This window comes from Tupaia chinensis, unplaced genomic scaffold, assembly GCF_000334495.1.
Source record: "Tupaia chinensis unplaced genomic scaffold, TupChi_1.0 Scaffold000212_1, whole genome shotgun sequence".
Classification (NCBI taxonomy): Eukaryota; Metazoa; Chordata; class Mammalia; order Scandentia; family Tupaiidae; genus Tupaia; species Tupaia belangeri.
The window spans coordinates 3,805,175-3,832,627 of NW_006159687.1; the positions used below are offsets into that span (position 1 = coordinate 3,805,175).

A 27,453-nucleotide genomic window follows, 5' to 3' on the forward strand; every position below is an offset into this window, starting at 1 on the left:
CCGGCGGGGCCCGGAGCGCGGGGACAGCGGAGGAGGCCCCCGAGGAGGGGCCGGGCCTGGGTGGGTGAGCGTCGCCCGGACCTCAGAAGCGGGAACCCCACATTCGGATGCGAGCGGGAAAGGCTGTTCCGAGGGACTGGGCACTCTCCACGGGGTGGGGGGGCCTGGCGGGCGGCTGAGGGCACCGGAGGCACGATTTGGCCCCACGCTAGCAAGTTGGGCTGCAGAAAGAATCGTGTCTGGCCCTCCTACCTGTCGCCCTGCCTGCTGTCCCCTCCCCCGCGAAGGGTGGGCCAGATTCCAAAAGACTAGAGGGGCGTCCCAGCGAGGCGATTCTGGAGGTGCGAGACAGTGAGGGGGCCGCCGCCACCTCCCCAAGTTCGGATTTGCAAGCAGCGCTGGGAAGCGCTGGTTGGGGTTGAGGCCAGATTGCAGAAGACAATGAGGTTTCCAGCGTTACCTCCTTCCCCCGTTGTTATGAATGTCGTTATGCCAAACGTGGGAAGCAGGGAGGAAAAACAGCACCAGGAACCCTGCAGCCCTGACACCTTTCTTAGGGTCTTGATTCCATCTAAGCATATTTCTAACAGTTGACCCACATTTTCCATTTCCTTTTCCGGTTAACATATAACATACAATATCATATAGTCCCCCGCAACGTCATTTCCCTTGCTTTAATAAGTAGCAAGTATTCATCGTAGAAAAATTCAGGAATATAGCAAGCAAAAATAGAAGAAGTACCGGCGGGTTTACTGTCTGGAGACATTACCATTGCATGGAGCGTGTCTATTTTTGGTTGTGTATACTCTTTCCAAGAGGGCAGATGAGGCGCGGATGAGTTTAATTTTTATGGAAGCTTTGAAGATTTTCGGTAGGTGAGCTGCTTGCTCTGAGGCTCTGTGTGGGAGGAAGACAGAGCAGCTTAGGAGGCGGCTGTCTGCAGGAGCTCCAGCAAGGCCCAGGCCTGGAGCAGGTGTACTCATTTTGGAGGTAGAATCAACAAAACTTGGGGATGGATTGGTGAGGCGAGCGAGAGTCTGTGCTCTTTTTTAGTTCTGAGCAGCCGAGGAGATGATGGTGCCCTTTATTGAGCTGAAAATGAAATGTATTTGAGGTGGGAAAAAGCGTGACTTGTTTCAGATGTGATGTGTTAAATTTGAGGTGCACGTGCGGTGTTTTGGGCTTTTTTTTCCCCTTCTAATAACAAGAATACTGGGAACTCGGTGATGAGAGAGTAGGGTTCATTGAGCTCACCGTCTGCGGCCCAGCAGCTGTGTCTGGTGATAGTTTGCAGGTCCTGATCACGTGACAAGGGTGAGCAGGGTGGCTGGCTGTGGCAGTCTCGTTCCCCCATGGGAGCCCGACTCAGCGCAGTCACGGGGCGCCTCAAGCCTTGGTCCTCGCTCTTCCCGAAGGCTCCGCTGTGCACACAGCACTGGATCAAGGTTCCTGCTCATCCCCTCAGCAGCTCCGCACACGAGCTGGGGGGACACACTCACGGTAGCGGGAGGGGGCTTCCGAAAGTTCATGGAAGATGGGATTAAAACAGAAAGTGTAAACTTTATTTCTCAACATAAGCTCTGTCAGCTCCACACTACCTGCTGGCTCCTGTCTTATCCTTTTTAATGCCTCAAAAATGGAGGCTGTTCAGACATGTTACAACAGATCAGTATGAATTAATTTATTTTTGGTGTTTTGCTATAGGCCCCATGCGCTTGCTGGAGAGTCAGAGAGAGAGGAAAGTAAGAAGTTACTCCCCTGGGGGGATGACCACTCCACAGTCCCTCTTCCGTTCTCCTTTCTGGATTTTGGGCACAGACGCACACATACCTGACTTATTTTTCAAGCTGCTGGGTCCAGGACTTGAACTGCGCGGTCGGCCATGTAGGTTCTAGTGCCTTAACCATCACACCACCTTTTGGCCCAGTACAAGTTTATTTTGATACACACTCACACAAATTACGTGCATAATTTTTTCAGAAGTTGCTTTTTCGTAAACTTTGAAGGACTCCCCCTGCCCAGTTAGTCAGTCGGATGTTCAGATCTCGACTGCGAGGAGAGCGAGGCTAGGACTGCAGGTCAAAGTTTGGGAACGGTCACTGTCTAATAGCTGGTGTGCAGGGGTGTGGGACTGCGAGACCCCTGAGGGAAAGTGCAGGGAGAAACGAAGGGCCGGGGCCGGGGCGGCAGGCCCTCCTGGGTCGTTAGGCCCTCCCGCGTCTGGTAGAGGAGTACTGAGCAGAGGACGCAGAAACGTGGACGTGGAGGAGAGGTAGAGACCGACGTGTCCTCTGGGAGCCGAGAGGGGTGAGTCCCTAGGAGGTGGGAGCCCATCCTCTTGTCAGGGCTTCTCGGGCGCTCAGTGAGATTGGCAGCTGTATTCGGCAAGATGGAGCATGGTTTTGGTCATTGGCGTTACTATCCATAGTTCTGGAAGTGGGACGTGGAAACTGGGTTAGAATGGAAACAATGAGTGAGAAAGTGAAAACAATGAGAGTGAATTTTTAAAAAGTGACCCATCTTGGGACCAGCAGTTAGCGTAATGGCTATGTCGCTGGACTTCCATGTAGTCAACTGCGGTTCGAGTCCCGGACTTGGTGGCTTCAATTCATGCCGGGCGCGTGTGCGTGCATGCTCAAGATCCCAAGAGGAGAATGGAGGAGAAGGGATTGTGGTGTGGCCATCCCCCCGGGGGGGTATTTCTCGCTTTCTGTCTCTCTGTCTGTCTCTGTCTGTCTGGCGAGCGCACATGCCCTATAACAAAAACCTCTCAAAAAAAAAAAAGTGACCCATCTTTATGATTCCATATTTCCATCTGCCCCATAAACTAAATTCCATACATGGAAGATGGTGTCCTGTTTTTTTTTTTATTTTTTATTTTTTTTTGTTCCTCGATTAATAGTATGCTTGAACTTTTTTTGGCCAGTTGTGAGTTTCTCTTCTTATTCTCTATCCGTATTTTTATTTATTTGACATTTTCTGATTTTCAAAAGGTCATTGGAAAAGTAATAACGTATGTTTTCTGTTTTTCTCTGACGACCCAATATGTAGTTTGACATGTAGCTTGCAGAATTTTCCTCTCACATATTTTATACGGGGGTGTCTTCAAAGAGTGAAGCATACCTACTACACAGTTTTCATTGACTGTATTGAAGGCCCTTCATTGAAGCCGCCAGGTCCAGGACTCGAACCATGGTCAGCCATGTGGGAGTCTAGCGCCCTGAATGTTTTCCGTTTTACTTAGTAGCGTTTGCTACGGACTCTTATGTATTATAAGACATACAGGAAGAGGAAAACTAACATTTAATTTACAGATCTGAGTGCAGTCCACATCTAATATACATCGCCACCCTGCCTTAAGAGTTTTCTTAGGATGCATTCTCAGAAATACTTGGTCCTTTTTTTTTCTTATCCGGGCATGGATTTTAATTTGGATCTTCATTGCCACTTCCTTGAATTGGCCACCATCTCCCGACTTTAATCCTGTCTACCCGGAAAGCTGCGTTCCTAACTGCTCCCCGGTGAAGGGTGGGCCTGGTGCTCTTGCAGTCCTGTGAAACAAGACATGGGAATCAGATTGTTTCCCTGTCATCTGTTCTGTGGGAGTAAGGGAAAAAAGGTTTTGGAGGCTGGAGTTCACTTTATGGATGAGACAGAATTTTTTTTCCTATCAATCTATTTAGTTAATTTTTGCCAGAGGGCATGTGTGCTCACTGGAGAAAGAAAGGGGAAAAGAAGGAAAAAGAGGGAAAGTGAGAAAGCCCCTCCCGTGGTCCCGCCACAATCCCTTCTCTTCCGTTCCTCCCTCCTTTCAGCAGTTTGGGCGTACATGCACACATGCCTGGCGTGTTCTCAAGATACCAAGACAGATTTGACTGTGAAGTAAGCCATGTGGGATCCAACACCTGAAGCACCAGGCCACAGCCTGGCCCAATACGATTGAATTTAATTCTTTTTTCTTTTTTAAAGAATTATTTTATTTAACTTTATTTATTTATTTTGATTTGACCAGAGAGGGACAGAGTAAGCAAGAGAGAGAAGGCGAGAGGGAAAGTGAGAAAGCAAGCTGCCAGTTCCAGGACTCGAACCACGGTCAGCCATGTGGGAGTCTAGCGCCCTTAACCACGCCACCTGCCGACCCCATGGAATTTGATTGTTGAAGTGTGAGGAGTATTTTGGTGAGCAGAGAAAGTCTAAGTGAAATACCAACTCACTGGAAGGTGATTATGAGGCGTTGTCTGTGGCCTAGTGCCCATCTCTGCTGCATCGTTCCAGTCCCAGACCCGGTGCCTTGGGAAGCATGCCGGGCAGTGCGCATGCATGTCCAGACTCCCAGCAAGGTGGGGCAGTGGGGATTGCAGTTTGACCATGCCACTGGGGCCTACTTCCTCCCTCCCTCCCTCTCTCTCTCTCTCTCTCTCTCTGACAGGGGCATGTGCCCTCTGGCAATGAAAAACAAAGATAATTGTGTGGTGTCCTGGCATGTAGACCTTGATGACTGGAAAACTGCAAGGCAGAAGAGCTAGTTTTCTTGGGTAAGAATTGTCCTGCTTACCTGAAGAGTGAGCTCTGGAGGGGACCCGGTAGTAAAGAAAGCTGAGGGGCGAAGAATGCAGAGGGCTTGTGATTTGTAATGTTCTGTCCACAGAGTTGTGGGTACAGTAGTGGTACGTTTCTTTTTTAGAATTACTTATTTTTGTCTATTACTATTTTTTAATTTGCTGTAGGGCACATGTGCTCCCCAGAGAGAAAGAGAAGGAAAGTGAGAAACAAAGCCACTGTGTCTGGAACATGAACTGTGGTCGGCCACATGGGAGTCTAGCACCTTAACTACCACGTCACCTGTTGGTCCCTGTGTTTTGTTTTTTTATAGGTAGTTTAGTTGAAAGTATGGATGTAATTTCTAATGGAGATAAACTCGTGGCCCTGGTGTTGTGGCATAGTGGTAACACAGTGGCCTGCCAGGCTGGAAGCATGGGTTTGGGTCCCCAAGTTGGCCTGAGAACACACTGGTGAGCTCCCGGGCACCAGGACCCCAGGACTGGGAAGAGAGCGCAGTGCGATGAGACCCTGTTAAGGGTCCTCTCTCTCTCATGTCCATGCATGTGCACATGCACTTTTTAATCATTTAAAAAAGGGGGGGGAGGACCAGCAGTTGGCATAATGGCTATGTCACTGGACTCCCATGTAGTCGACTGCGGGTCAAGTCCCAGACCAGGTGGCTTAAACTCACACCGGGCACGTGTGCGTGCGTGCCCAAGATCCCGAGAGGAGAATGGAGGAGAAGGGATTGCGGCGTGACCATCCCCCTGGGGGGCGATTTCTTGCTTTCTCTCTGTCTCTCTGTCTTTCTGGTGAGTGCATGCACCCTATAGCAGAAACCTCTGTTTAAAAAAAGAAAGAACGAAAGGAACCCTGTACCGATGGGTAGGCAGTCCCAGTGACCCCCCTCCTCATCCCTTGGCCGCTACTGTTTCGTCCTTGCATCCGCCTGTTTCTAGACACCTCACCTAAGTGGAGTCGTGCTCTGTGGGCTTCTGTATCCAGCTGCTTTCACTTGGGACAGTGTTTTCGAAGTTCATCCGTGTCCCAGCCTGTGTCAGCGTAGCCGTGAGTCAGAATGGCGTCTGGTCAGTGATGTGGCCTGTGCCGCGGTCCTCCTCCAGATTAGAGCGGGCTGTTCCGTATAGCCTGGGGTGCCGTGGGCCCTCCCGTCGGTCTGCAGGTGCACAGGTGTTTACACAGAGGTGATTGCCTCACAGCGCCTCCCCCAGGGCTTCTCCCCGTGAGTGAGCACGCTGTGCACTCCTGAGTGTGTGCCCGTGTGTGCGTGCGTGTGCGCGTGCGTGTGCTCACGTGCCCATAGCAGGGGCACAGCCACAGCACAGTCCTTCGCTCTTTTTCTTTTTTGAAGAGATTTTTTGCTGTAGGGCACGTGTGCTCGCCTGAGAGACAGAAAGGGAGAGATCACCCCCAGGGGATGGCTGCACCGCAGTCCCTTCTCCAATCTTCTTTGGGGATTTTGGGCACACGCACACATATGTGCCTGATGTGAGTTTTAAGCCACCGGGTCTGGGACTCAAACCGCTGTCTGTGGTAGTCCAGCGACCTAACCTTTATGCCATCTGCTGGCCCCAACGGCCTTTTTTTCCTCCGCTTCTTCCCGTCGAGATTCCCGGCACTCATGTATGCATGTGTACATGCCCAACATGTTTTCCAAGCTGCTGGGTCTGGGATTTGAACCACTGTTAGCTATGGCAAATCCAGTGTTCTATGCACAGCACTTAACCATTACACTGTGGTGCTAGCTCTTGCTCTTTTTTTTTTTGGAGAGGTTTTTGCTATAGGGTGCGTGTGCTCGCTAGACTGAGACAGAAAGCGAGAAATCACTCCCCAGGGGAGATGACCCCACTACAATCCCTTCTCCTCCATTCTCTTCTCGGGATCTTGGGCAAGCACACACACGCGCCCAGCGTGAGTTTTAAGCCACCGGGTCCAGGATGTGAACCGCGGTCGACTACGTGGGAGTCCAGCGGCATAGCCATTACGCTAACTGTTGGTCCCGCTCCTTCTTATTGCTTAATATTCCATTGTAGAAATACATCACATTTTGTTTATCCATTCTTCAGTAGATAGACATTTGAATTGTTTTCACCTTTTCACTGTTAAGAATAACATTGTTAAGACTATTCACTACAGACTTGCATGGACATATATATGTTTCCATGTCTCTTGGAGATGTGTATATTACTACATTTATAGTAAACACACACACACCCCCCATACCCAGGGGGTATGGCCATGCTGCAGTCCCTTCTCCATTTTCACACCTGATGTGAGGTTTGAGCCGCCCGGTCTGGGACTGGAACCACACTTGACTACGTAGGAGTGCAGCTACATAGCCATTATGCCATCTGCTGGTCCCAGACATAAACACCTATTACTCCAGAGGCTTCTTCACGTCCTCTGAAGACCTCTCTTGCTCCCTGTCCTCTTCTCTTCCGCAGGGAAGCTGCTAGTCAGTGCTTCATCACTCCAGACTAGTTTGTATTTTATTTGAATAGAATCATACAGTATATATGGAAAGGTGGCTTTTAGTCCACATCATTATTATTATTATTATTTTTTGGAGAGGTTTTTTGCTATAGGGCGCGTGCGCTCGCCAGACAGACAGATAGAGACATAGAGACAGAAGGCGAGAAATCACCCCCCAGGGGGGATGGTCACACCGCAATCCCTTCTCCTCCATTCTCCTCTCGGGATCTTGGGCACGCATGCATACGCGCCCAGCGTGAGTTTTTTAAGCCACCGGGTCTGGGATGCGAACTGCGGTCGACTATGTGGGAGTCCAGCGACATAGCCATTACGCTAACTGCTGGTTCCCCACATCATTATTTTGAGATTAATTCATGTTGTCGCATGTATCAGTAGTTCATTTATTTTTATCTTTTTAATTTTATTTATTCATTCATTTATTTTAATTCGACCAGAGAGAGAGACACAGTGAGAAAGAGGTAAAGTGAAAAAGCAAGCCACCAGGTCCAGGACTCGAACCGTGGTCAGCCATGTGGGAGTGTCCAGCATCCTAACCACCATGCCACCTGCTGGCCCCCCATTCCTATTACTGAAGAATATTTTACTGTGTGGGTATATCACAGCTTGTTTATCCCTTCACCTATTAATAGACATTTAGGTTCTCCAGTGCGTCTTGATTTTAACTATTACGGTAAGCCGCTGTGAACTTTCATGTACAAGTCTGTGGGGCACATCCTTTTATTTTTCTTGAGTAAATGCCTAGAACTGGAATGGCTGGGTCATGTGGTACACGTGTGGTATGTTTAACTTTTTAAGAAAACTGCGAATTGTTTTCAGAGTGATCTTGCCATTCACTTTACATTCCCACCAACAATATGTCACGAGCTTTAGCTGGTCCACATTTTATGTAGTTGGCTTTTCGTTTGTCCACACGGTGTACGTGCCCGCCAGGGAGAGACGGCACTCCCCTCTGGGTGTGGCTGTGCTGGAATCTCTTCCATCTCTATCTTGAGGAGGTTATGGGCAGGCACCTGGTGTGTTTTTCATGCCCCTGGGGCAAGAATCCCAACATTTGGCCATGTGGCATCTGGCCCTCTTACCTACTCACTTAATGGCGTCTAGTTGTTTTTAATGTAAGAAAAATGGGAACAAAACTAGAAGAGTCATATAGACATTTATGCTCCATTTCCCGGTTTGTCCTGTTGGTTCTTTTCCCCCAAAATAACACGTGCATGGTTAGAAAATTTAAGCATGGCAGTCAGAAATAAACTGTTTTGGTATTTCTCCCTCCCTAGAAACGTCTTTGTAAGCATATACCATTATTTCTTTTGTCTCCTTTCCCAGTTTACAGAAAAGGAATAAAAATAAACAGTTTTCTACCTGTTAGCATTTTTCACTTTACAATTTATTTTAGGGGTATTTCCATATTAGCACATTCTTTCAGTTTTTGCTGTGGGGTGCAGGCACTCACCAGAGAAAGACAGAGACAGAAGGAAACTGAAAAATCAACCCCCTGGGGGATGGCCATGCTGCAGCCCCTTCTTTCCCAGTGTCCTCTTGGGATTTGGAGCACAAATGTACACGTGCCTAGTGTGGTTTTCCAGGCCGCCCGATCCAGGACTCACACCAGGTAGGCGACCGTGTGGGATCCAGCATCTTAACCTCCACGCCACCTGCTGGCCCCCGCACGTTCTTCGTAATGGCTGTGTGACAGTCTCACAGCACTATAATCGGTTTCCATATAAGAAGACACGAATTCGTTCCAGTGCAGTTGCTACTTGTATTTGAGAACTGAGTGTAACGCGAGCCCCACATTTGCTTAGCTGTGATTTCATCTGCAAGGGGTGCATGCAGAAAACCGCAGCCTGCCGCACAAGCCCCACAGACACACCTCGTCCTGCAGCCATGGCAGCCCGCTGTGAGCCACTCAGCGCGTCGGCTCTCGATTTCAGGCAGCCCTCCTTCCACCCCTGCACGGTAACTTGCTAGCTGTAACGTCGCGTGCCCAATTCTACAGCAAACGTCAGGTCGTTCTCAAAGCAAGGTCTCATATTATTGTAGCATTTAATCAGTTTCTCAACTGCCTTAATATGTAAAATTGTGCTACTATTTTCATTACTTTTTTTATGTCACTGGTGAAGTTTTTATTTTATTTTATTTATTTTAATTTGACCAGAGAGGGGCAGAGAGAGAGAGAGAGAGAGAGAGAGAGAAGAAGCCACCAGGTCCAGGACTCAAACCCTGATCTGCCATGTAGGAGTCCAGCACTGTCAACCACCACACCACCTGCCTGCCCCTGATTGAAGTTTTTGAGAGCTTGCCCTAACTTTTTTTTGTTTTTTTTGAGAGGTTTTTGCTATAGGCTCGTGTGCTCGCCAGAAAGACAGAAGACGAGAAATCAACCCCCAGGAGAATGACCACGCAACAATCCCTTCTCCTCCATTCTCCTCTCGGGATCTTGGGCACGCACGCACACATGACCAGTGTGAGTTTAAGCCACCGGGTCCGAGACTCAACTATGTGGGAGTCCAGCGACATAGCCATTATGCCAACTGCTGGTCCCACCCTAACTCTATTTTCGCCATAGCCCTATGCTTTTTAATATGCAGTTTACACAGTGAGACGATTTTTAGGAACACATATGTCACACTATAGCAGAACTGATTCATTTCATAATATGAGTATACCATAATTTTGTTACTTAAAATTTATTTTAAAATTTTATTTTTTTTTCCCACATGAGTTTTGCCAGATAAAGACAGAGAGAGAGAAGGAGAAGGGGAGAATGAGAAAGCAAGCCACCGGTCCAGGACTTGAACCATGTCCGCCATATGGGAATTCTAGCACCTTAACCACCATGCCACCTGCTGGCCCCTTACTTAAAAATTTTTAAATAACAATTTTTTAGAAATTGTGATATACGTCATATCTCCTAAAGAGCGCATTTAATACGATGTTATAAATAACAGTAGTAAAGCAACAATGCCTGGTTTTAGCTACCGTCCAACTAAAGAAATAGGAAATTATGAATATTTAGGAACCTCCTTGTAATTTTCCTGGTCATTTTATATCATTTTGAATATCTGCAATAATTCATGGTAAAATTAAAACTAAAGGAGTTTTAATAACCCCCTTTCCCTGAAGAAGTTCTTGAGCCTTGATTCCTCGGGTGACTGCCTGGCCTTCCTGCAGGTGTACATGCAGCACAAACACACAGCATGCACACACACACACACACACACACACACATTATTTTGGGAGAATAATCTCTAAATAGGTAGATTTCTGTTCTACTTTATTTTTTTAATATATTTTAGATGGTAGCCTGTGTGAGAAACACTCGACAGGGCCTCCCTCATGCTAAGACCCTCCTGTTCCTCTAGCTCCTCAGGATCCTCAGTGACTATTCACACATCCTTAGGCCAAGCCAGAGGTCCGAACCTGCAGTCAGCTGGAGGACTTCTGCCCACAGCAGCTGGGTGTTTTTATTAAGGTATTTGCCATAGGGCACATGTACTCGCAGGAGGAAATGAGAGAAGCCACTCCCCCAGGAAGCATGGCCGCGCCTCAGTCCATTCTCTTCCGCCCCCTCGGGATTTTGAACATGCAAACGCACGCACCCGGCATGATCTCTCTCTCTCTTTTCAGAATTATTAATTTAATTAAATTAATTATTGTTTAGTTTAACCAGAGGAGAGAGAAAGCAAGCCACCAGGTCCAGGACTTGAACTGTGGTTGGCCATGTGGGAATCCAGTGCCCTAACCACCACACCACCTGCTAGCCCCCCTTTTTTTAATGGCAGTATTGAGATCTAAGCACAATGTAAAATTTTCCCTTTTTAAATGTAAAATGTGTTTTTTTGTTTGTTTTCACAAAATTGTATAACCAACCACATCTGATTTTTTTTTCTTTTGTTTTTGGAGAAGTTTTGCTATAGGGCGCGTGCGCTCGCCAGACAGAGACAAAAAGACAGAAAGCGAGAAATCACCCCCCAGGGGGAATGGCCACACCGCAATGCCTTCTCCTCCTTTCTCCTCTCAGGATCTTGGGCACGCACGCACACACGCCCGGCATGAGTTTAAGCCGCCGGGTCCGGGACTCCAACCACGGTCAACTATGTGGGAGTCCAGCGACATAGCCATTACGCTAACTGCTGGTCCTAGCACATCTGATTTTCATCAGTAGAAAATTTTCATCAGTAGATAGATTTTTTTTTTAATTTTTTAAATTTTTTAATTTTTTGGAGAGATTTTCGCTATAGGGCACGTGCGTTCGCCAGACAGAGAGAGACACAGAAAGCGAGAAATCACCCCCCAGGGGGGATGGTCACACCGCAGTCTCTTCTCCATTCTCCTTTCGGGATCTTAGGCACGTAAGCACACGCGCCCGGCGTAAGTTTTAAGCCACCGGGATTGGGACGTGAACCACGGTCGACTATGTGGGAGTCCAGCAACATAGCCATTACGTTAACTGCAGGTTCCTGATCAGTAGATAGATTTTTAAAAATTATTTTATTTAACTTTATTTATCCATTTATTTATTTTAATTTGACCAGAGAGGGACAGAATAAGAGAGAGAACGTGAGAAAGCAAGCCACTGGGTCCTGGACTAGAACTGCGGTTGGCCATGTGGGAGTCCAGTGCCCTTAACCACCACACCACCTGCTGGCCTCGATAGTTTTTTTTTTTTTCTTTTCTTTTTTTTGGAGAGGTTTTTCTTATTGGGCGCGTGCACTTGCCAGAAAGACAGAGAGAGACAGAGATAAAAAGCGAGAAATCACCCCCAGCAGGGATCGCCATGCCGCAATCCCTTCTCCTCCATTCTCCTCTCGGGATCTTGGGCACGCACGCACATGCACCCGGTGTGAGTTTAAGCCACTGAGTCCGGGACTTGAACCACGGTCGGCTACATGGGAGTCCAGCAACATAGCCATTACGCTAACTGCTGGTCCCTTGATAGATTTTTTTTTATAGGCAAGTAGATTATCTAAATTAAGTCATGTTGGTCTAAATAAGCAGTTTTCTAAAAAAAATTTGTATTTTAAGGTACTTCTTTCCCTTCTGGAATCTCAGTTCCATTGAAAAAACTAAGCATGAGGTTTATCCTTGCAGGATTTAGTATCAGTTTGAAAGCTCCAGCGAAAAGCCCCTCTTTAGAGATCTTAGTGACTGTGTTCAAGAGTTTGACACGCTCCATCCGGTGCTGTCTCTTCTTTTTTAACCTGGATTTAGTTAGAGACAAGTTTTGTTTTGTTTTTGCTTCTGGAAAGGAAAATTGTATGTCTTCACAACTGAAATAGCAAAATTGTCATGAGCCTGAAATGTCATTTTAGACCATTCCAATAATCTTTTTCTGAAAGTGACTTGAAGAAAACCATGAGGGTTTTGTCAATTTGAGGAAGTACCTTAAGGGGCCAGCAGATGGCATAGTGGTTACGTCACTGGGCTCCCACATGGCTGAAAATCATGGACCAGGTGGCTTGAAGTCATCCTGGGTGCGTGTGGGTGCATGCCCAAGATCCCAGGAAGAGAGTGGAGGAAGAGGGACTATGGTGTGGCTCTCCACCTGGGGGGAGAGTTCTCACTTTCTCTCACCGTTTCCTTCTTTCTCTAGCAAGCTCAAGCACCCTAAGGCAAAAAACTCAAAAAAAAAAAAAAAGAAAGAAAGTCCCTTAAAATTTTGAAAACCCTTAAATGTTCTCTGGTGGCTGTACAGTGGTAGAGTGGGAGAGCCTGAGTTTGGACCCATGGTCCTCCTGGACACCCTGGGCATGGTGCTGCATGTGTAAGGTTTTGGCCTGATGGCTAGGAGGATTGCGCATGCGCTCACACTCACTTCCTCTCATTCTTGGAAATTAGAGAGAAACGAAAGACTTTTTAAAAAATCCTTTAAATATTCCATATGCCATTCTTCCAGAAAAGGTATGCATTAGAGTGGTGGGGTGAAGCCGAACTGAAGCCAGCTCCTCGGTTGTATTGATGGACAGAAGCAGTGGCACAGGCCATTTAGGGTAGCTGTTATGTCCTAAACTCTTTCTTCAAACTTTTCAAATTGTGCGTTTCATTCGTCATCTAATACTATACGGCCTTACTCTTTTTTTTTTTTTTAAGTTTGCTGTAGGTTACATGTCCTACCTTCTCCTTTTGGGACTTTGGACTGGACTTGAACCACGTGGTTGGCCCTGTGGGAATCCAGTGCCTTAATCACCCACCGCCTGCTGACTCCTGTCCTAAACTCTTAACGCACTAGTTTGCAAGATTGCAGTCGGTACAGACTGACCTGAATTGACCTGGGGCTGAATCTTATTGGTGAATTGTAGTCTTAAGCCCTTTTGTATGATGGGAGAGCAGGTGTTCGTGTGGAAATGCGTTTCAATAACAAAACCGCGATTCTGAGCGCAATTGTCTAGCTTTCCTGTTTCGCTCAGCTTTTTACATGTCAGGCTGGGAATGGCTAATGCCCAGACCTCTCAGCTTCCCACCATTCTGAGCCAGTGTAAACTGGTTTTTACTAAAAAGAACAGTTTCGGTTTTGGTTCCATGTCAACTGGATTAAAGAAGTGTAGTGATCATGTTTACACAACAAAGATTTTGGGGGGCCAGCAGATGGTGTGGAGGTGAAGGCAAGTAATCAATCATGTTTACACAACAAAGATTTTGTGGGGCCAGCAGATGGTGTGGAGGTGAAGGCACTGCGTCTCACTTAGCCGACTGCAGTCCTGGACCTGGCAGCTTAAAAATCACATCAGGTTTGTGTGTGAGCCCAAATCCCAAGAGGAGACTCGAGGAGGGACTGTGGCACGGCCATCCTCCTGGGAGGCGATTTCTCACTTTCCCTCTCTTCCTCTCTGACAAATGCTCATGCTCTATATAGCAAAACTAAAAAAAGAAAGAAAAAAAAGTTTGTGTGTGAGACCTGGCTTGGTATAATTAGGGTAGTTTTGTGGGTGAGTACTAGTTCTAATGAAAATCAGAACAGAATCGTCTACCTCCTAGGCTTGAGTCCCTGGGTTTGCGTCTTTCCTGTAATAAATTATTTCAGATTGCTTATATTGTATAATAAGTTTAGTTTTCGGGGAAAATTCTGTATTTTTTTAAAGAATTATTTATTTATTTAATTTGACCCAAGAGAAACACACAAAGAGGGAGGGAGAGAGAGGAAGCAAGTGACCACCAGGTCCAGGACTTGAACTATGGTTGACCATGTGGGAGTGTCCAGAACCTTATCCACCTTACCACCCACTGGTCCCGAAAATTCGGTTTATTTGTTTGGTTGTACCACCCACTAGTCCCGAAAATTCGGTTTATTTGTTTGGTTGTTAGGAAAGTCATGATGCAGTTTTACGTAGAAGAACGCATCATGGCTTTTCCGACAGCTCAGTATTTCCAGGTGTCTGTATTCATGAGAGATGACATTCCTATGACTCATCTTCAGGTATCAGTAGAGGGAAAACTAAGTTGACATTGAAATAAGCATTTTGATTCTTTCACTAGAACTTCTGTATGCCTAATGATTTCCCTCACCTCTTATAGAAGAGTATCTTGCTTTTTATAATATTCAGTTTATAATATAATTGCATTAGGATCAGAGATTATGTGTGCAGCATCCAACGTTTTGTAATAATTGGGACTTGAAATCCTGTTATGAGGCTTAAATTCAGTGAGTTTTTATGGACATTCTAAAGTGATTTTTTTTTCCTACTGGGTTCAGAGTTGTATGACTCTTTTAAGCCTGCTTGTTAATTACATTACCTATATCATGTGTATTTTTATTTGTTTTGATCTTTTAAAGTTTTGAGCAAAATGTGTTCAGATTCTCCTGATTTTAATTTTCTTAAATCGTCCTTTTGTGCGCATGTGTGTTAAGCATGTTGTTTGGGGTGTCATTTATTTATTTATTTCTTACTTACCTACTTACCGGAGGACATGTGTGCTTGCCAGAGAGAGAGGAGCCCCCCCCGCAGGGGACATGGTCATCCGCAGTTCTTTTTCTTCCAGTCTTCATCCCGTCAGGATTTGGGAATGTATGCACACATGCCTGGCCTGGTTTTTAAGCTACCAGTACTGGGGCTTGAACCACAGTCGACCATGTGGGATCTGGCTCCCCTAACTGCTGTGCTGTGGGTCTGGCCCTGGAGTATAATCTTTATCATATTGGTACTGACATGTTTCCCTGGAGCTCTGTCTGTCATTAATGTTGCCATGCCTGTCTTTCTGTTTGCATCTGTAGGTGTGTAATAACTTTGCGTAGCCTTTATTTTCAACATTTAGCTATGGTGCATTTGAAGATACCAAAGGGTAGATTGATAAATATTGTGAAGAGTCATGAAGCGAAGTGTAAGCGAGCGGTTATGCTCCCTCATAGGTATTTATATTTTGGTGGGTATTTTAGTTAACCCTTCATGTAAGGAAGCTCCCGAGTGTGTCCAGGAACTTTGGAGGCAAAAAGTGGGGAGAACTCTATTTGTAAAGTGGTCAGGGAAGGCCCTCTCTGATAAAGTGATGTTTGAGCCGTGATCCAGTAAAACCCTAGATAGAGAAACCATAAGCTTAGGAACTGTAAACCCAGAAGGAAGAATTAAGGTATATTTGAGGAACAGGAAAATAGAAAAAGCAGTGTGTCTGGATCTTAGGTATAGAAAGGCAAGCCTCAGTTCATGTAGAGTCTTGTTCAGGAGTGTGGGTTCATGTGTTAATGAGAAGCCATGAGATTTCAAGCAGGGAATGACCTGATAAACACGTTTCTATAGTCCTTTTCTAAATTGATAGCTTGCGTACAGGAAATGCAGATTCTAAGTGTGCAATTGGATGAGTGATGATTGCGTGTACCTATGTAATTCCTACCCTTATTAAGGTATATGTCGACAGGAGTCCTGTCACTCCAGGGGATCCTTCATTCCTTCTCCCCATCAGTCCTTACCATCAGCACCCCAACTGGTATTCTCACCGCTTTCACCAGCTTTCACTTATTCTAGAACTCTGTGTAGATGCAGTCATTCAGTACGGGCTCTGTGTCTGCCTTCTGCTTACCATGACGGTTGGGAGGTCTGTCCCTGCAGGCGCTTGGATCGGCGTTCATTGGCTATACCACTGTCCTTTCTCTTGTTTTGATTTTGGTGGGCATTTCGGAAAGTCTCTGGCTAATACAGGATAATGAGCCATAGGTCTATCATCAGGTAGTTACAAAGGAACATTGGATATCTTTCACGCAGGGAGGAAATGCGGTTGAAGTAAGGAATATAGAAAGGACGGGGCCAAAGAACGTACAGAGTCATTAGCAGCCTTGGGGAACCAGTAGGTGGCGTGGTGTTAAAGCACTGGGCACTCCCACATCGCTGACCACAGTTCAAGTCCCAGACTTAGTGGCGTGCTTTCTCTCTCTCTCTCTCTCTGGTCAAATTAAAAAATAAATGAATAAATAAATAATTCTTAAAAAAAAAGTCATTAGCCGCCTTTTGGGAGTGCCTGTCTGCATAGAAAGAGGGAAATGAGTATGCCTTCCTCTCCTGGTCTCCCACCACACCCTTCTAGACCAGATGAGAAACGTCTTGAGAGGGCACAGAAGTTCAGTGTTTTGATGCGATTCCAATGTCTTAAGTGTCATAGAAATTATGAAGACATCTCGTTACCTAGGACATTTTTCAGGTGCCTTACTTACAGTTTGGCTCCTTCGTCATCAAAAATTAGCCAAACCGCTTGTGATGTTGGAGAACAGAATGGTAGGGTTCTAGGCCTGGATTCTGAGGTTCTAGATCTTTCTCTGACATGAGAGAGAAATAAGACCTTTTCAGAAGACTTTCCAGAGACTACATTGTAATACATAATCTTTATGCTTTTAAATTTTTATTTATTTATTTGAAATAATTATTTTATTTAACTTTGCTTATTTGTTTATTTTAATCTGGCCAGACAGGGACAGAGGAGAGGGAGAGAGAGAGCGAGAGCGAGTGAGCACGTACATGAGAAGGGAAGCCACCAGGTCCGGGATATGAACCGAGGTCAGCCATGTGGGAGTCCAGCACCCTTAACCACCATGCCACCTGCTGGCTCTACAATTTTCTTTTTAAAATTACTCTTATCTTAGGGTTTATTTTAAACTGTAAAACATTGAAAGATATTGTTTTTGTTTTGGGTCTTTAACCATTGTTAAGAACACACACTTAGGCAGTTTGAATGGGTATAATTTTAGCATTCGCTTCCAAAAGGTTTTGTTTTTGTGTCGTCGATGGGGAAGGAAACATTTATTTTCCACGTTTAAACTGACATTTGTTCTGTTTATTCTTTGAGTGTGTGCACGGCAGGAGAGAGCTCGCCCAGCAAGGTCCAGACGCTGCAGTCCGCCCGCAGCTCAGCTGGCTCTGTGTCTGGACTCTCATGTCTGGCACACTCGGGGAGGTCTCGCCCTCTATGGGTCAGCCCCACAGAGCGTGGCATTTTACCACTGACCTGCTGACCAGCCCCTATGTTTGCTTTTTATAGTGGGCTGGTTTTTTTTGTTTTTTTTTTGAGAGATTTTCGCTATAGGGCGCGTGCGCTCGCCAGATAGACAGAGAGAGACATAGAGACAGAAAGCGAGAAATCACCCCCCAGGGGGGATGGTCACGCCACAATCCCTTCTCCTCCATTCTCCTCTCGGGATCATGGGCACGCACGCACACGCGCCCGGTGTGAGTTTTAAGCCTCCGGTTCCCCATAGTGGGCTGTTTTGATGAGATAAGTGGTTTTTGTTTTGTTTTGTTTTGTTTTTTTGCTGGAGGGCCAGTGTGCTCACCAGAGAGAGACGAAGAGAGACAAGAACGGTCCTGCTGCAGTCTCCTCCGTCATCCCCACACCTGCGCCCACTGTGTGTGTTAAGCCCCGGGTTCTGAGACTCAATCCATGCCATCGGCTGTGTGGGATCGGGCTGCTCCAACCACCACACCACAGAGGCCTGACATCAAAAATTTTAATTGGGGGGGGGAACCAGCAGTTAGCGTAATGGCTATGTCGCTGGACTCCCACGTAGTCGACCGCGGTTCGCGTCTTGGACCCGGTGGCTTAAATCTCACGCCGGGCGCGTGTGCATGCGTGCCCAAGATCCCGAGAGGAGAATGGAGGAGAAGGGATTGCGGCGTGACCATCCCCCCTGGGGGATGATTTCTCGCTTTCTGTCTCTATGTCTCTGTCTGTCTGGCGAGCGCACGCGCCCTATAGCGAAAACCTCTCAAAAAAAAATTTTTTTTTTAATTGGGGGGACCAGCATTTAGCGTAATGGCTATGTCGCTGGACTCCCACGTAGTCGACCACGGTTCGAGTCCTGGACTCGGTGACTTAAACTCACACCAGACGCATGTGTATGCATGCCCAAGATCCCAAGAGGAGAATGGAGGAGAAGGGATTGAGGTGTGGCCATCCCCCCGGGGGGTGATTTCTCGCTTTCTGTCTCTCTGTCTGTCTGGCAAGCGCACATGCCCTATAGCAAAAACCTCTCCAAAAAAAATTTTTTTTAATTGGGGGCCAGTGGGTGGTTGTTAAAGCGCCAAATTCCCACGATTGACCATAGTTTGAGACTTGGACTCAGCAGCTTGAAGATCATTCTGGGTATGTGTGTGTGCGCATGCCCAAAATCCCAAGAGGAGAATGCAAGAGAAGGGACTGCAGTGTGACCATCCCCACTGGGGCTTTCTCACTTTCTCTCTCATTACGTCTCTGTCTTTCCCTCCCTCTCTCTGGTGAGCGCATGTGCCCTATGGCAAAAGCCTTTAAATTTTTTTTTCGTTGGAGGAATGGATGACTGTAGTACGCTTTTGGTTTTGGTTCTTCAGTACGGAGAAAATCCTTTTTCACAGACAAACTACAAGCGGTAAGCAGATTTTAACAATCTCGCTGCCTCCTCAGCACTCATTAAAACTTCAGCTGACCCAAAACCTAAAGAGGATCAGTAGGGCATTGTGCTGCATGGTTGAATTGACAATGTCTAACAACTGCTTGCATTTTCTTTTCATAAATCCCGAAGTCAGACACCAAGAATCCCAAGCTTCGTCTGTGGGTCATTTGTCCCCTCCACTTCCCTATTCCGTCATGGGGGGCGCTGCCCCCGCAGATGGCTGCCTTCGCCCGCACTTAGTGACGCTGGCATGTGCGCTCGCTAGGCAGGAGCAGAGTGAGTTATTGAAAATGCTCACGGCGGAGCTCAGGCTTCTCCAGTGTGCTTATTGGAATCTCAGCTGTGTGCTCAGGGATGACAGGAAAAGCTTTTTGTCAAGGGCTGCAGGAGAAAAGAATTACCTTGATACTGCGCATTAACTCGCTGGGGACTTCTTCCTTACCCTCGCCTCTGAAGTTTTTTCCTCCCTGTTCTAGTTGCCTAGTTACAGAACCAAAGTCAAAAGAGTTTTGCCTTATTCCTTAAGTGAGGAGAAAACAAAATACTGTTTTCTTCAGGCATCCGCAGCCTTCGTGGAGAAGCCGCTGGTATTCTTGAGATTACTGGGAGGCGGGTGGAGAGTACGCAGGTTATGAACCCTTGAAACCGTAGGTGAAGGCTGGCCTCGGACTCGTCTTTACAGACAGTCCCCTAAGGCTTTTGGCAAACGTACAGACTGGTGCCACTGAGGAGATGGCACGGCACGGAACAGGCTTGGCGGTCTGCTGGGTTGGGTGTATGTACCTCTGTAGGCGTATCTGTGGATAAGAGGTGTTTTTAAATTCCTGTCTGCATTAAGAAAAAATAGTTTATTTTAAAGGATCATGTTGTTACATAACTGCTCAAGATCCTCAGGCTGCCTAAAACTACAGACCAAAGAAAAGCAAGACCTTACTCTCACTTTTCATAAGCTTTCTTTTGCCTTTTTTTCTTTATTTGCCAGAGGGTGTGAGCATGCATGAAAGAGAGAGAAAGCACGCCTATGGGGTGCGATCCTCGGCCACCTTCCCTCCATTTCCCCATCCCATCCGGATTTTGGCATGTGCTCGCCCGCAACCTGTGCGGTGTTTTACGAGCCTCTGGCCAGGCCAGTGTTCCAGCCAAGCTGGCCTGCGGGGTCCCACCATGCCGTAGGGCCAGCCCTTTATTCCCTTTAAAGATAGTAGTTGGATTCCAGGCGTCTCCAAAAGTAGAAGCTCATTTTTGTGTTAAATTATGGAATATGTGTAACGGTTATGAACAGACATGAAATGACCAGATTCAGGATGTTTATAAATGCTGGTGGTGGTGGTTTTTAGATTTTTCTTTTTTTTTTTTTTTTTCATTTTTGCTGGAAGGTACATGCACTTGCTGGAGAGAGAGAGAGAGAGAGGAAGGGAGGGAAAGGAAGTGAGAACTCTCCTCCTGAGGATGGCCACACTGCAGTTCTTTCTCCAGTCTCCTTTTGGGATTTTGGGCACGTGTGCACAGGCGCCCAGGATGGTTTTCAAGTTGCCAGGTCTGGGATTCGAATTGCATGGTCGACCATGTGGGATGCAGCCACCTTAACCACCATGCCACCAGCTGCCCAAAGGTTTCCTAGAATGTTCTTTGTTTGGTTTCGGTTTTTGCCTTGGCAGTATTACACAGGTGATGTGTAGTGTTACGGGGCTGCTCGTTCAGGTTTAGGGTTTGCATAGGTATCAGTGCCTGCAACTCTCCCCGCTGCATCAAGAGAGTTCTCCCTGAGGTGGGGGACAGCACTGAGCTGAGCTGGGGGACTCTCCATTTCTCTTAACATTTGAGTTAAATACAGACAGTCAGGTTACGGCCAGAGCCTTCTTAAGTTGAAAATACTGTAAGTCAGAAATGCATTCAATACAGCTACTCTACTGAGCATCATAACTTAGTCTAGTCGACCATACATGTACCCCCGACACTTTCAGACCATTGTGAGGTTGAAAAATTGTACGTTCAACCATTGTAAATTGAGAGGGAGGCAGAAAGCACCTCCCACCTCCTCCCACGGGGCATAGTCGTGCGGCACTCCGGCTCCTCCATTTCTCTTTCCTCCTGGGATTCTGGGCGTTCCTGCACGTGCACCTGGCATGAGTGCCACGCTGCTGGGGCCAGTGTGTGGATTGTGGGTGGCCTCGTGGGGTGCTGCTCCCTTCACCCACTAGACTATGGGGCCTGCCCAGGCCCTCAAATTTTAAAGACTTAGTAAAAACCTAAGAACATAAAACTTCATTGGTGGTTTGCTTTTTATTAATGACATTGTTGAGATGATAATTTGGCTATATTGGTTAGGTTAAATATATTATTAAAATTCACCCAGTTTTCTTTTCCTTCTTTCTTTTTTATTTTTTTAAATGTGGCTGCCAGAAAATCTTAAATCCAATATGTGGCTTACATTTTATTTATTGGGTCATTGGAAAAGTCATGACTTATTTTTCTGTTTTTCTATGCAAAAATGCATCATGACTTTTCCAGTGACCCAGTATAGTGGGCAGTGCTGACAAGTACTCAGTGAAACAGTTTGCAAACAGCTGTATCAAACAGGGCTTTGCGGTGACACCAGTGTCCCCATCTGCCCTGTCCAGGATGGCTGCTGGCTCCTGCTGGCTAAGATGTGCCGCGTGTGTCTTGTTGTGAAATGTGAAAAAATAATATCAGGAAAAAGGAATTGAATTTATATATTTTTGTTGTTGTTACTAGTGTTTTTTCTAGTAAATAAGTTTATTTATTTATTTAATTAGTTATTTTAATTTGACGTGTTTATTCTAGTAAATGAGTTTATTTATTTAATTAGTTATTTTAATTTGACCAGAGAGGGACAGAGTGATAGAGAGGAGGAAGTGAGAAAGCAAGACACTGGGTCCGAGTCTTGAACCACGGTCGGCCATATGGGAGTCCAGTGCCCTTAACCACCACACCACTTGCCGGGCCCAAGGAATTGCATTTTAATTTAATTTTAGTTCATTTAACTTTCAGTAACCACATGGCTGACGTATTGGAACCATGCAGCTCTAGAAGATGTCAGGGACCGTAAGACTTGAACACTTAGGACTTGTTGACTGTGATACAGACTTGTTAGTTTATTTGGCTTGCATTTTATGAGTACTGATAAAGATCAGTAACAGCCAGCCTGGGCCTGGCGGTTAAGGCAGCTGGATCCCACATGGACGACTGCTTTCCGTGTCCTGGACCCAGTGGCTTGAAAGACATGCCAGACACAATGTGTATGTGCATGCCCAGCGTCCCCAGCAGAGGGAGGAGGGGGCGGGGCTGCGGCGAGCCTGTGCTGGGTGCTTTCTCACTTCCCTTTTCCTCTGTCTTTCTGATGAGCGCACATACCCCACCCTCTAGGAAAAATGTTTTTAAAGTTCACTAACAATAATTTATTGAATACATATTACATAGCAGGCACTGTGTAAGTACCAGAGACAGAATTTTTGTAATAAATTAATGACCCTTTAACTGCATTGTTCATATTTTTAGTTTCTTATTTTTAAATTTGCATTTATTAATTTCTTCCATAAGAGAGAGAAACAAGAGGAAAAGAGAGACAGGCGCTGCCAGCGGGCCTTCACGCCCCGACCTGAGCCTGGGGTCACAGGCGTGCATGTGCGTGTGCTCCCGGTGTGCACACTGTGGTCTACAGGGAAGTCCTGGGACGCCACCTTTCTGAGGCGCTCAGGTTCTCATAGTGCTGTACCACCACTGGCCCCTTCCAGTTTTCGAAATTAATTTTTAAGAAAGTTTTACTTTGCTCATATTTTGCGATGTGTTTAATGTGTTGCAAATTCCAAGGCACTCTGGGCTTTCCTTGTCGAAGTCTGGTTCCTTTCCTTTGCTAATGGGGGCTCTTCGGTGAAAGCCAGGCTTCTTTTGAAAAGTCCAAATCATAGGCCTCTCTTTTAAGAGAGGCCTATGATTTTTAACAGATAATTATGATGAAATTTAAGTAATCTTTTAAAGTTAAACTTGTGCTTTTGGCTTTAAAAGGGACATGTACACATATACACAGACTTAATTGTATTCACTAGGTGTTTCGCATTCTCAGATGTAGTAGTTATCTTGAAGTGCCAATATTATTTAATAGTTATTTATTCTCTTTGTATTGGCATGTGTATAAATTTATAAGTACTAAGACACAGTGTTACTAACCATGTTTTATTGCTTCGCAGTTAAGAACTGAAGGTCATCATGTCTGGAATCAAGCGAACAATCAAAGAAACCGACCCTGATTATGAGGATGTCTCTGTGACCCTTCCGAATAAGCAGCATAAGGCGATCGAGAACTCAGGTAGAGACTTACCTGCCCCGGGAGCGTGTTTCTTGGTTGGCGGGCACCTCTATTGTGAGAGTTAGGGGAACTCAAAGGAAATGGGTCCCACTTTTGTATATAATCTGAAGGGTTTGTGAGCGTGACTAGCTCAGTGCTCCGTCAGATGTTATTAACCGTCCGTGGCCTACAGGGTGGAAGACGTGGCAGGCAAGTGACCAGGCAGCCAGTGAATGTCAGTAGTGAGCTAGACTGCGAGTTTTAGCCGTGGTTTGTTAGCGTGAAAGTCTCACGGGTGTGATACTGTGGAGTAACCACGTGAGATGATTAGAGGCGGCACATGGACTCAGGCTTTTACTTGAATAGTTAGGTATCACTTCAGTATGTGTAGGAAGAGTGAGCTCAGGCCACTGGTGGTGTGGGAGTAAGGCAGCTGGGTCCCACATGGCCAAGTGCATGTTTTGCGTCCTGGACCTGGTGGCTTAACAAACACACCAGGTGCACATTTGCAAGTGCCCAAAATCCTGAAAGGAGGGGAAAATGCAGGCGAAGGGATTGCAGCATGACCCATTCCCCACAGCATGCTTTCTCTCTCTCTCTATTTCTGTCTCTGTCTCTCTCTGGCCAATGCACCTGCCCTCTAGCAAGTTAAAAAAAGATTAAAAAGAATGATATCAGTAAACTTAAAGTTTTGTGGCTACTATTTTATTTTATTTATTTATTTTTTTGAGAGAGATTTTTGCTATAGAGCGCGTGCGCTCGCCAGACAGACAGAGAGAGACATAGAGACAGAAAGCAAGAAATCCCCCCCCAGGGGGGATGGTCATGCCGCAATCCCTTCTCCTCCATCCTCCTCTCGGGATCTTGGGCACGCACGCACACGCGCCCGGCGTGAGTTTAAGCCACCGGGTCTAGGACGCGAACCGCGGTTGACTACGTGGGAGTCCAGTGACATAGCCATTATGCTAACTGCTGGTTCCCTTTGTGGCTACTCTTGCTTAGGGTGAAGATAAAATTATTGTTAAAGTATTACTTAATTGTGTTAGGAAGATGTTCCCCATGATTCTCAATAGAGTAGGTGTCTTGAGGTGGTGTAGGAGTGCTGGGATTCTGGTGGTTCTGAGGGTTACACCACTTGCCCAGCCTCATATATGTGATCAGTTGAAGATATTATCAGTAGCGTCTGTCATTACTCAGTATGTCTTAGGCTGTCTCAAAAAATTGCTAAACTTGCATTTTGCATATAGATTGCTGCTGAACTGTGTTAGTGTGTACTTCTGTCCGCAGAAACTAGCACTTTGAGCGTGGAGAAGGCGTGAGTCGTGGCTCACGTGTCGCAGTCCCACAGAGCCCAGGGCCCGAGTTTAAGTGGCTTAAGTGCTGAAGGAAATTCCTCTGTCTGGGCAGCCAAGTCACACATACCCCAAAAAGTCTTCATGGAAGGAAGATCATAAAATCCAATCCCAAGAAATGAAAACTCCCCCCCAGTTCAGTCATAACTTTGTGTATGAGGAAATGTCATTTTCTTTCAGTAGCAAGCCAAATAAAAATGTACTGACATCCATTACTCAAGAGTGTCACATGACATAACCTAAAAAAAAAAATGGAAAAAAAGCAATCATTTTATTTATTTTTAATTTTTGCCAGAGGGCACATGGGCTTGCCAGAGAAAAGAGAGAAAGTGAGAATGTATCCTCCTTGGGGAATGGTCATGGTGCAAATCCCTCCTCTTCATTTCTTCCTCCTTTGGAATTTTGGGTACATGTGCATACATGCCCAGCCTGTCTTCTGTTGTTTTTTTCCTCTTTTTGGTAGGGGTTTTTGCTATAGGGCACGTACGCTTCCTGGAAAGAGAAAGAAAGAGAAAGTGAGAAATCACCCCCCAGGGGGTATGGCCCTGTTGCAATCCCTTCATCATCTTCCTCTCGGGATTTTGGGCATGTACGCACATGTGCCCTGTGTGAGTTTCTTTATTTTTTATTTAATTTATTTTTTTAGAGAGATTTTTGCTATAGGGCGTGTGCACTCACTGGAGAGACAGAAAATGGCCATGTTGCAAGCTCTTCTCTTCCATTCTCCTCTTGGAATTTCGGGCACACACACACACACACCCAGTGTGCATTTTAAGCCTCTGGGTCTAGGACTCGAACCGCAGTTGGCTGTGTGAGAATCCAGCAACATAACCATTACGCCATCTGCTGTGTGAGTTTTAAAGCTGCTGGGTCTGGAACTAGAACCATAGTCAATCACATGGGAGTCCACTTGCTGCCCCAACAGCGTGCTTCTTTAAGCCACCAGGTCTGGGATTTTGGGACTTGAACCACGTAGTCAACCGCATGGGATCCAGCAACCTTAACCACCATGCTAGCAGTTGTCCCTCCTCTGAGTTCTCTCTTTGCTCCTCCTTTTAGGTAGCTGTGATCAGAAATTGCTAAATTGTTTGCACATCCTTCTTGATAGAAGGAAACCTGCTTTCTTGTGAACGGCTCCATGTCACAGACCCTCCTTCCCTCCAACTAACTCCACTTTCTTTTTAGAGTTATAGTGTTTTTCATTTTTTATTTTTTTGGAGAGATTTTTGCTATAGGGTGCGTGCTCTCGCCAGACAGACAGAGACAGAGAGACAAAAAGCAAGTATCACCCCTGGGGGGAATGGCCACGCCGCAATCCCTTCTCCTCTATTCTCCTCTCGGGATCTTGGACATGCAAGCACACGTACCCGGCATGAGTTTAAGCCACTGGGTCCAGGACGCGAACCGCGGTCGACTACATGGGAGTTCAGCAACATAGCCATTACGCCAACTGCTGGTCCCAGAGCTGCAGTGTTTTTAGAGGTCACCAAATATTTCTCTCCACATTTACCACTTGTTTACATTTTACCTCATTCTTTGCCTCACATGCACATGCACGCATGCATGCAGAAAGAGCATGTTGTTTTCCTTTAGAAACTATTGGAAGATGTTAGACACCTGCAAACACTTCCGTGTATTTCCTAAAAGGGCTTTTTTTATATGACCCATATGCAGTTATCAAAAGCAGATTTTAGCGTGATCACAATATGTTTACCTAATCTGCAGACTACATTCAGGGTTGAGTTGGGTTGGGTTGGGTTGGTTTAAGTCTATGCCACAGGGCACATGTGGTCTCTGAAGAGAGAGAGAGGGAAAAGGAGTGACCCGGCAGGAGGGATGCCCGTACTGCAGTCCCTCCTCCGTCCTCTCAGGATTTGGGGCACGTATGCACACTTGGCACGTGTATCTGGTATGATTTTTGCACAGCTGGGTCCAGGGCTCAGACCACAGTCAGCCGTGTGGGGATCCAGCTCCCTGACAACCGTGCCACATGCTAGCCCATAAAGTCTCACGAGTTGTCCTAGTGTTGCCCTTTATAGCACTGTCCCACCCCACCGCTGCAGGACCCGGGCCAGGTCACAGGGTATTTAGCTGTCGTGTTTCTTTAATCTCTTGCATCTCCTCAGTCTTCCCTTGTCTGTCTTTCTTTTAAACACAGATTCCTGCCAGGTTGCAATCCTCCTGCCCCAGCCCCCGTGGGGACGTCAGGTGCACACCACTCTATGCCCATTTCTTTTTTCCCAGAGGCGGGCCTTGACGTGTTTCCCGGACCTCCCGTACGGCCCCAGCCTGCAGAGCACAGCGTCTTAGCAATGCGCGCACTGCAGACGGACCAGCTCCTTACTTTTTCCTGACTTCCATGTCTGACTAGTACAGGCTTCCTGTTGTAGAATGCCCTTCAGTTTGGATCTGGTGTTTCCTGTGAGTAGACGGAACATTTTATCGGAGTGGTGTGGTTTTCTTAGTGCATCATATCAGGAAGCAGAGAGGCAGGCGGCGGTACTGGAGCTACGTGTGAGGCCAGGGTTTGGGTCGTGGGCCACCATGACCACCGTAGGCATGCCTGCACAGCATGTGATACTGGCTGGGCCAGACGCCAGGGGAGGATTGCAGAGCGGTCAGACCTGTCCGCAGGTAGAAGATACCTGACTGACTCTGCCATGAAATGAACAAACTTCTAAAAAAGAAAGCACGTGGGGCCAGCAGTTGGCGTAATGGCCATGTCGCTGGACTCCCACGTAGTCGACCGCGGTTCACGTCCTGGACCCGGTGGCTTGAAACTCACGCTGGGCGTGTATGCCCAAGATCCTGAGAGGAGAACGGAGGAGAAGGGATTGTGGCGTGGCCATCCCTCCTGGGGGGTGATTTCTTGCTTTCTGTATTTCTGGCTGGCT

At 46.6% G+C, this 27,453-nt stretch overlaps 1 protein-coding gene across 1 annotated transcript in view; it reads left to right on the forward strand.

Moving 5' to 3' along the window:
• Positions 1 to 4,512: 4,512 nt before the first annotated feature.
• The window catches only part of YEATS2 (YEATS domain containing 2), a gene marked incomplete in the record, with an annotated part of 121,038 nt that continues 98,097 nt past the window's right edge, over positions 4,513 to 27,453 (forward strand). The window contains 2 exon segments of the mRNA XM_027771423.1: positions 4,513 to 4,535; positions 23,110 to 23,228. Coding sequence (XP_027627224.1) covers positions 23,129 to 23,228 — 100 coding nt within the window.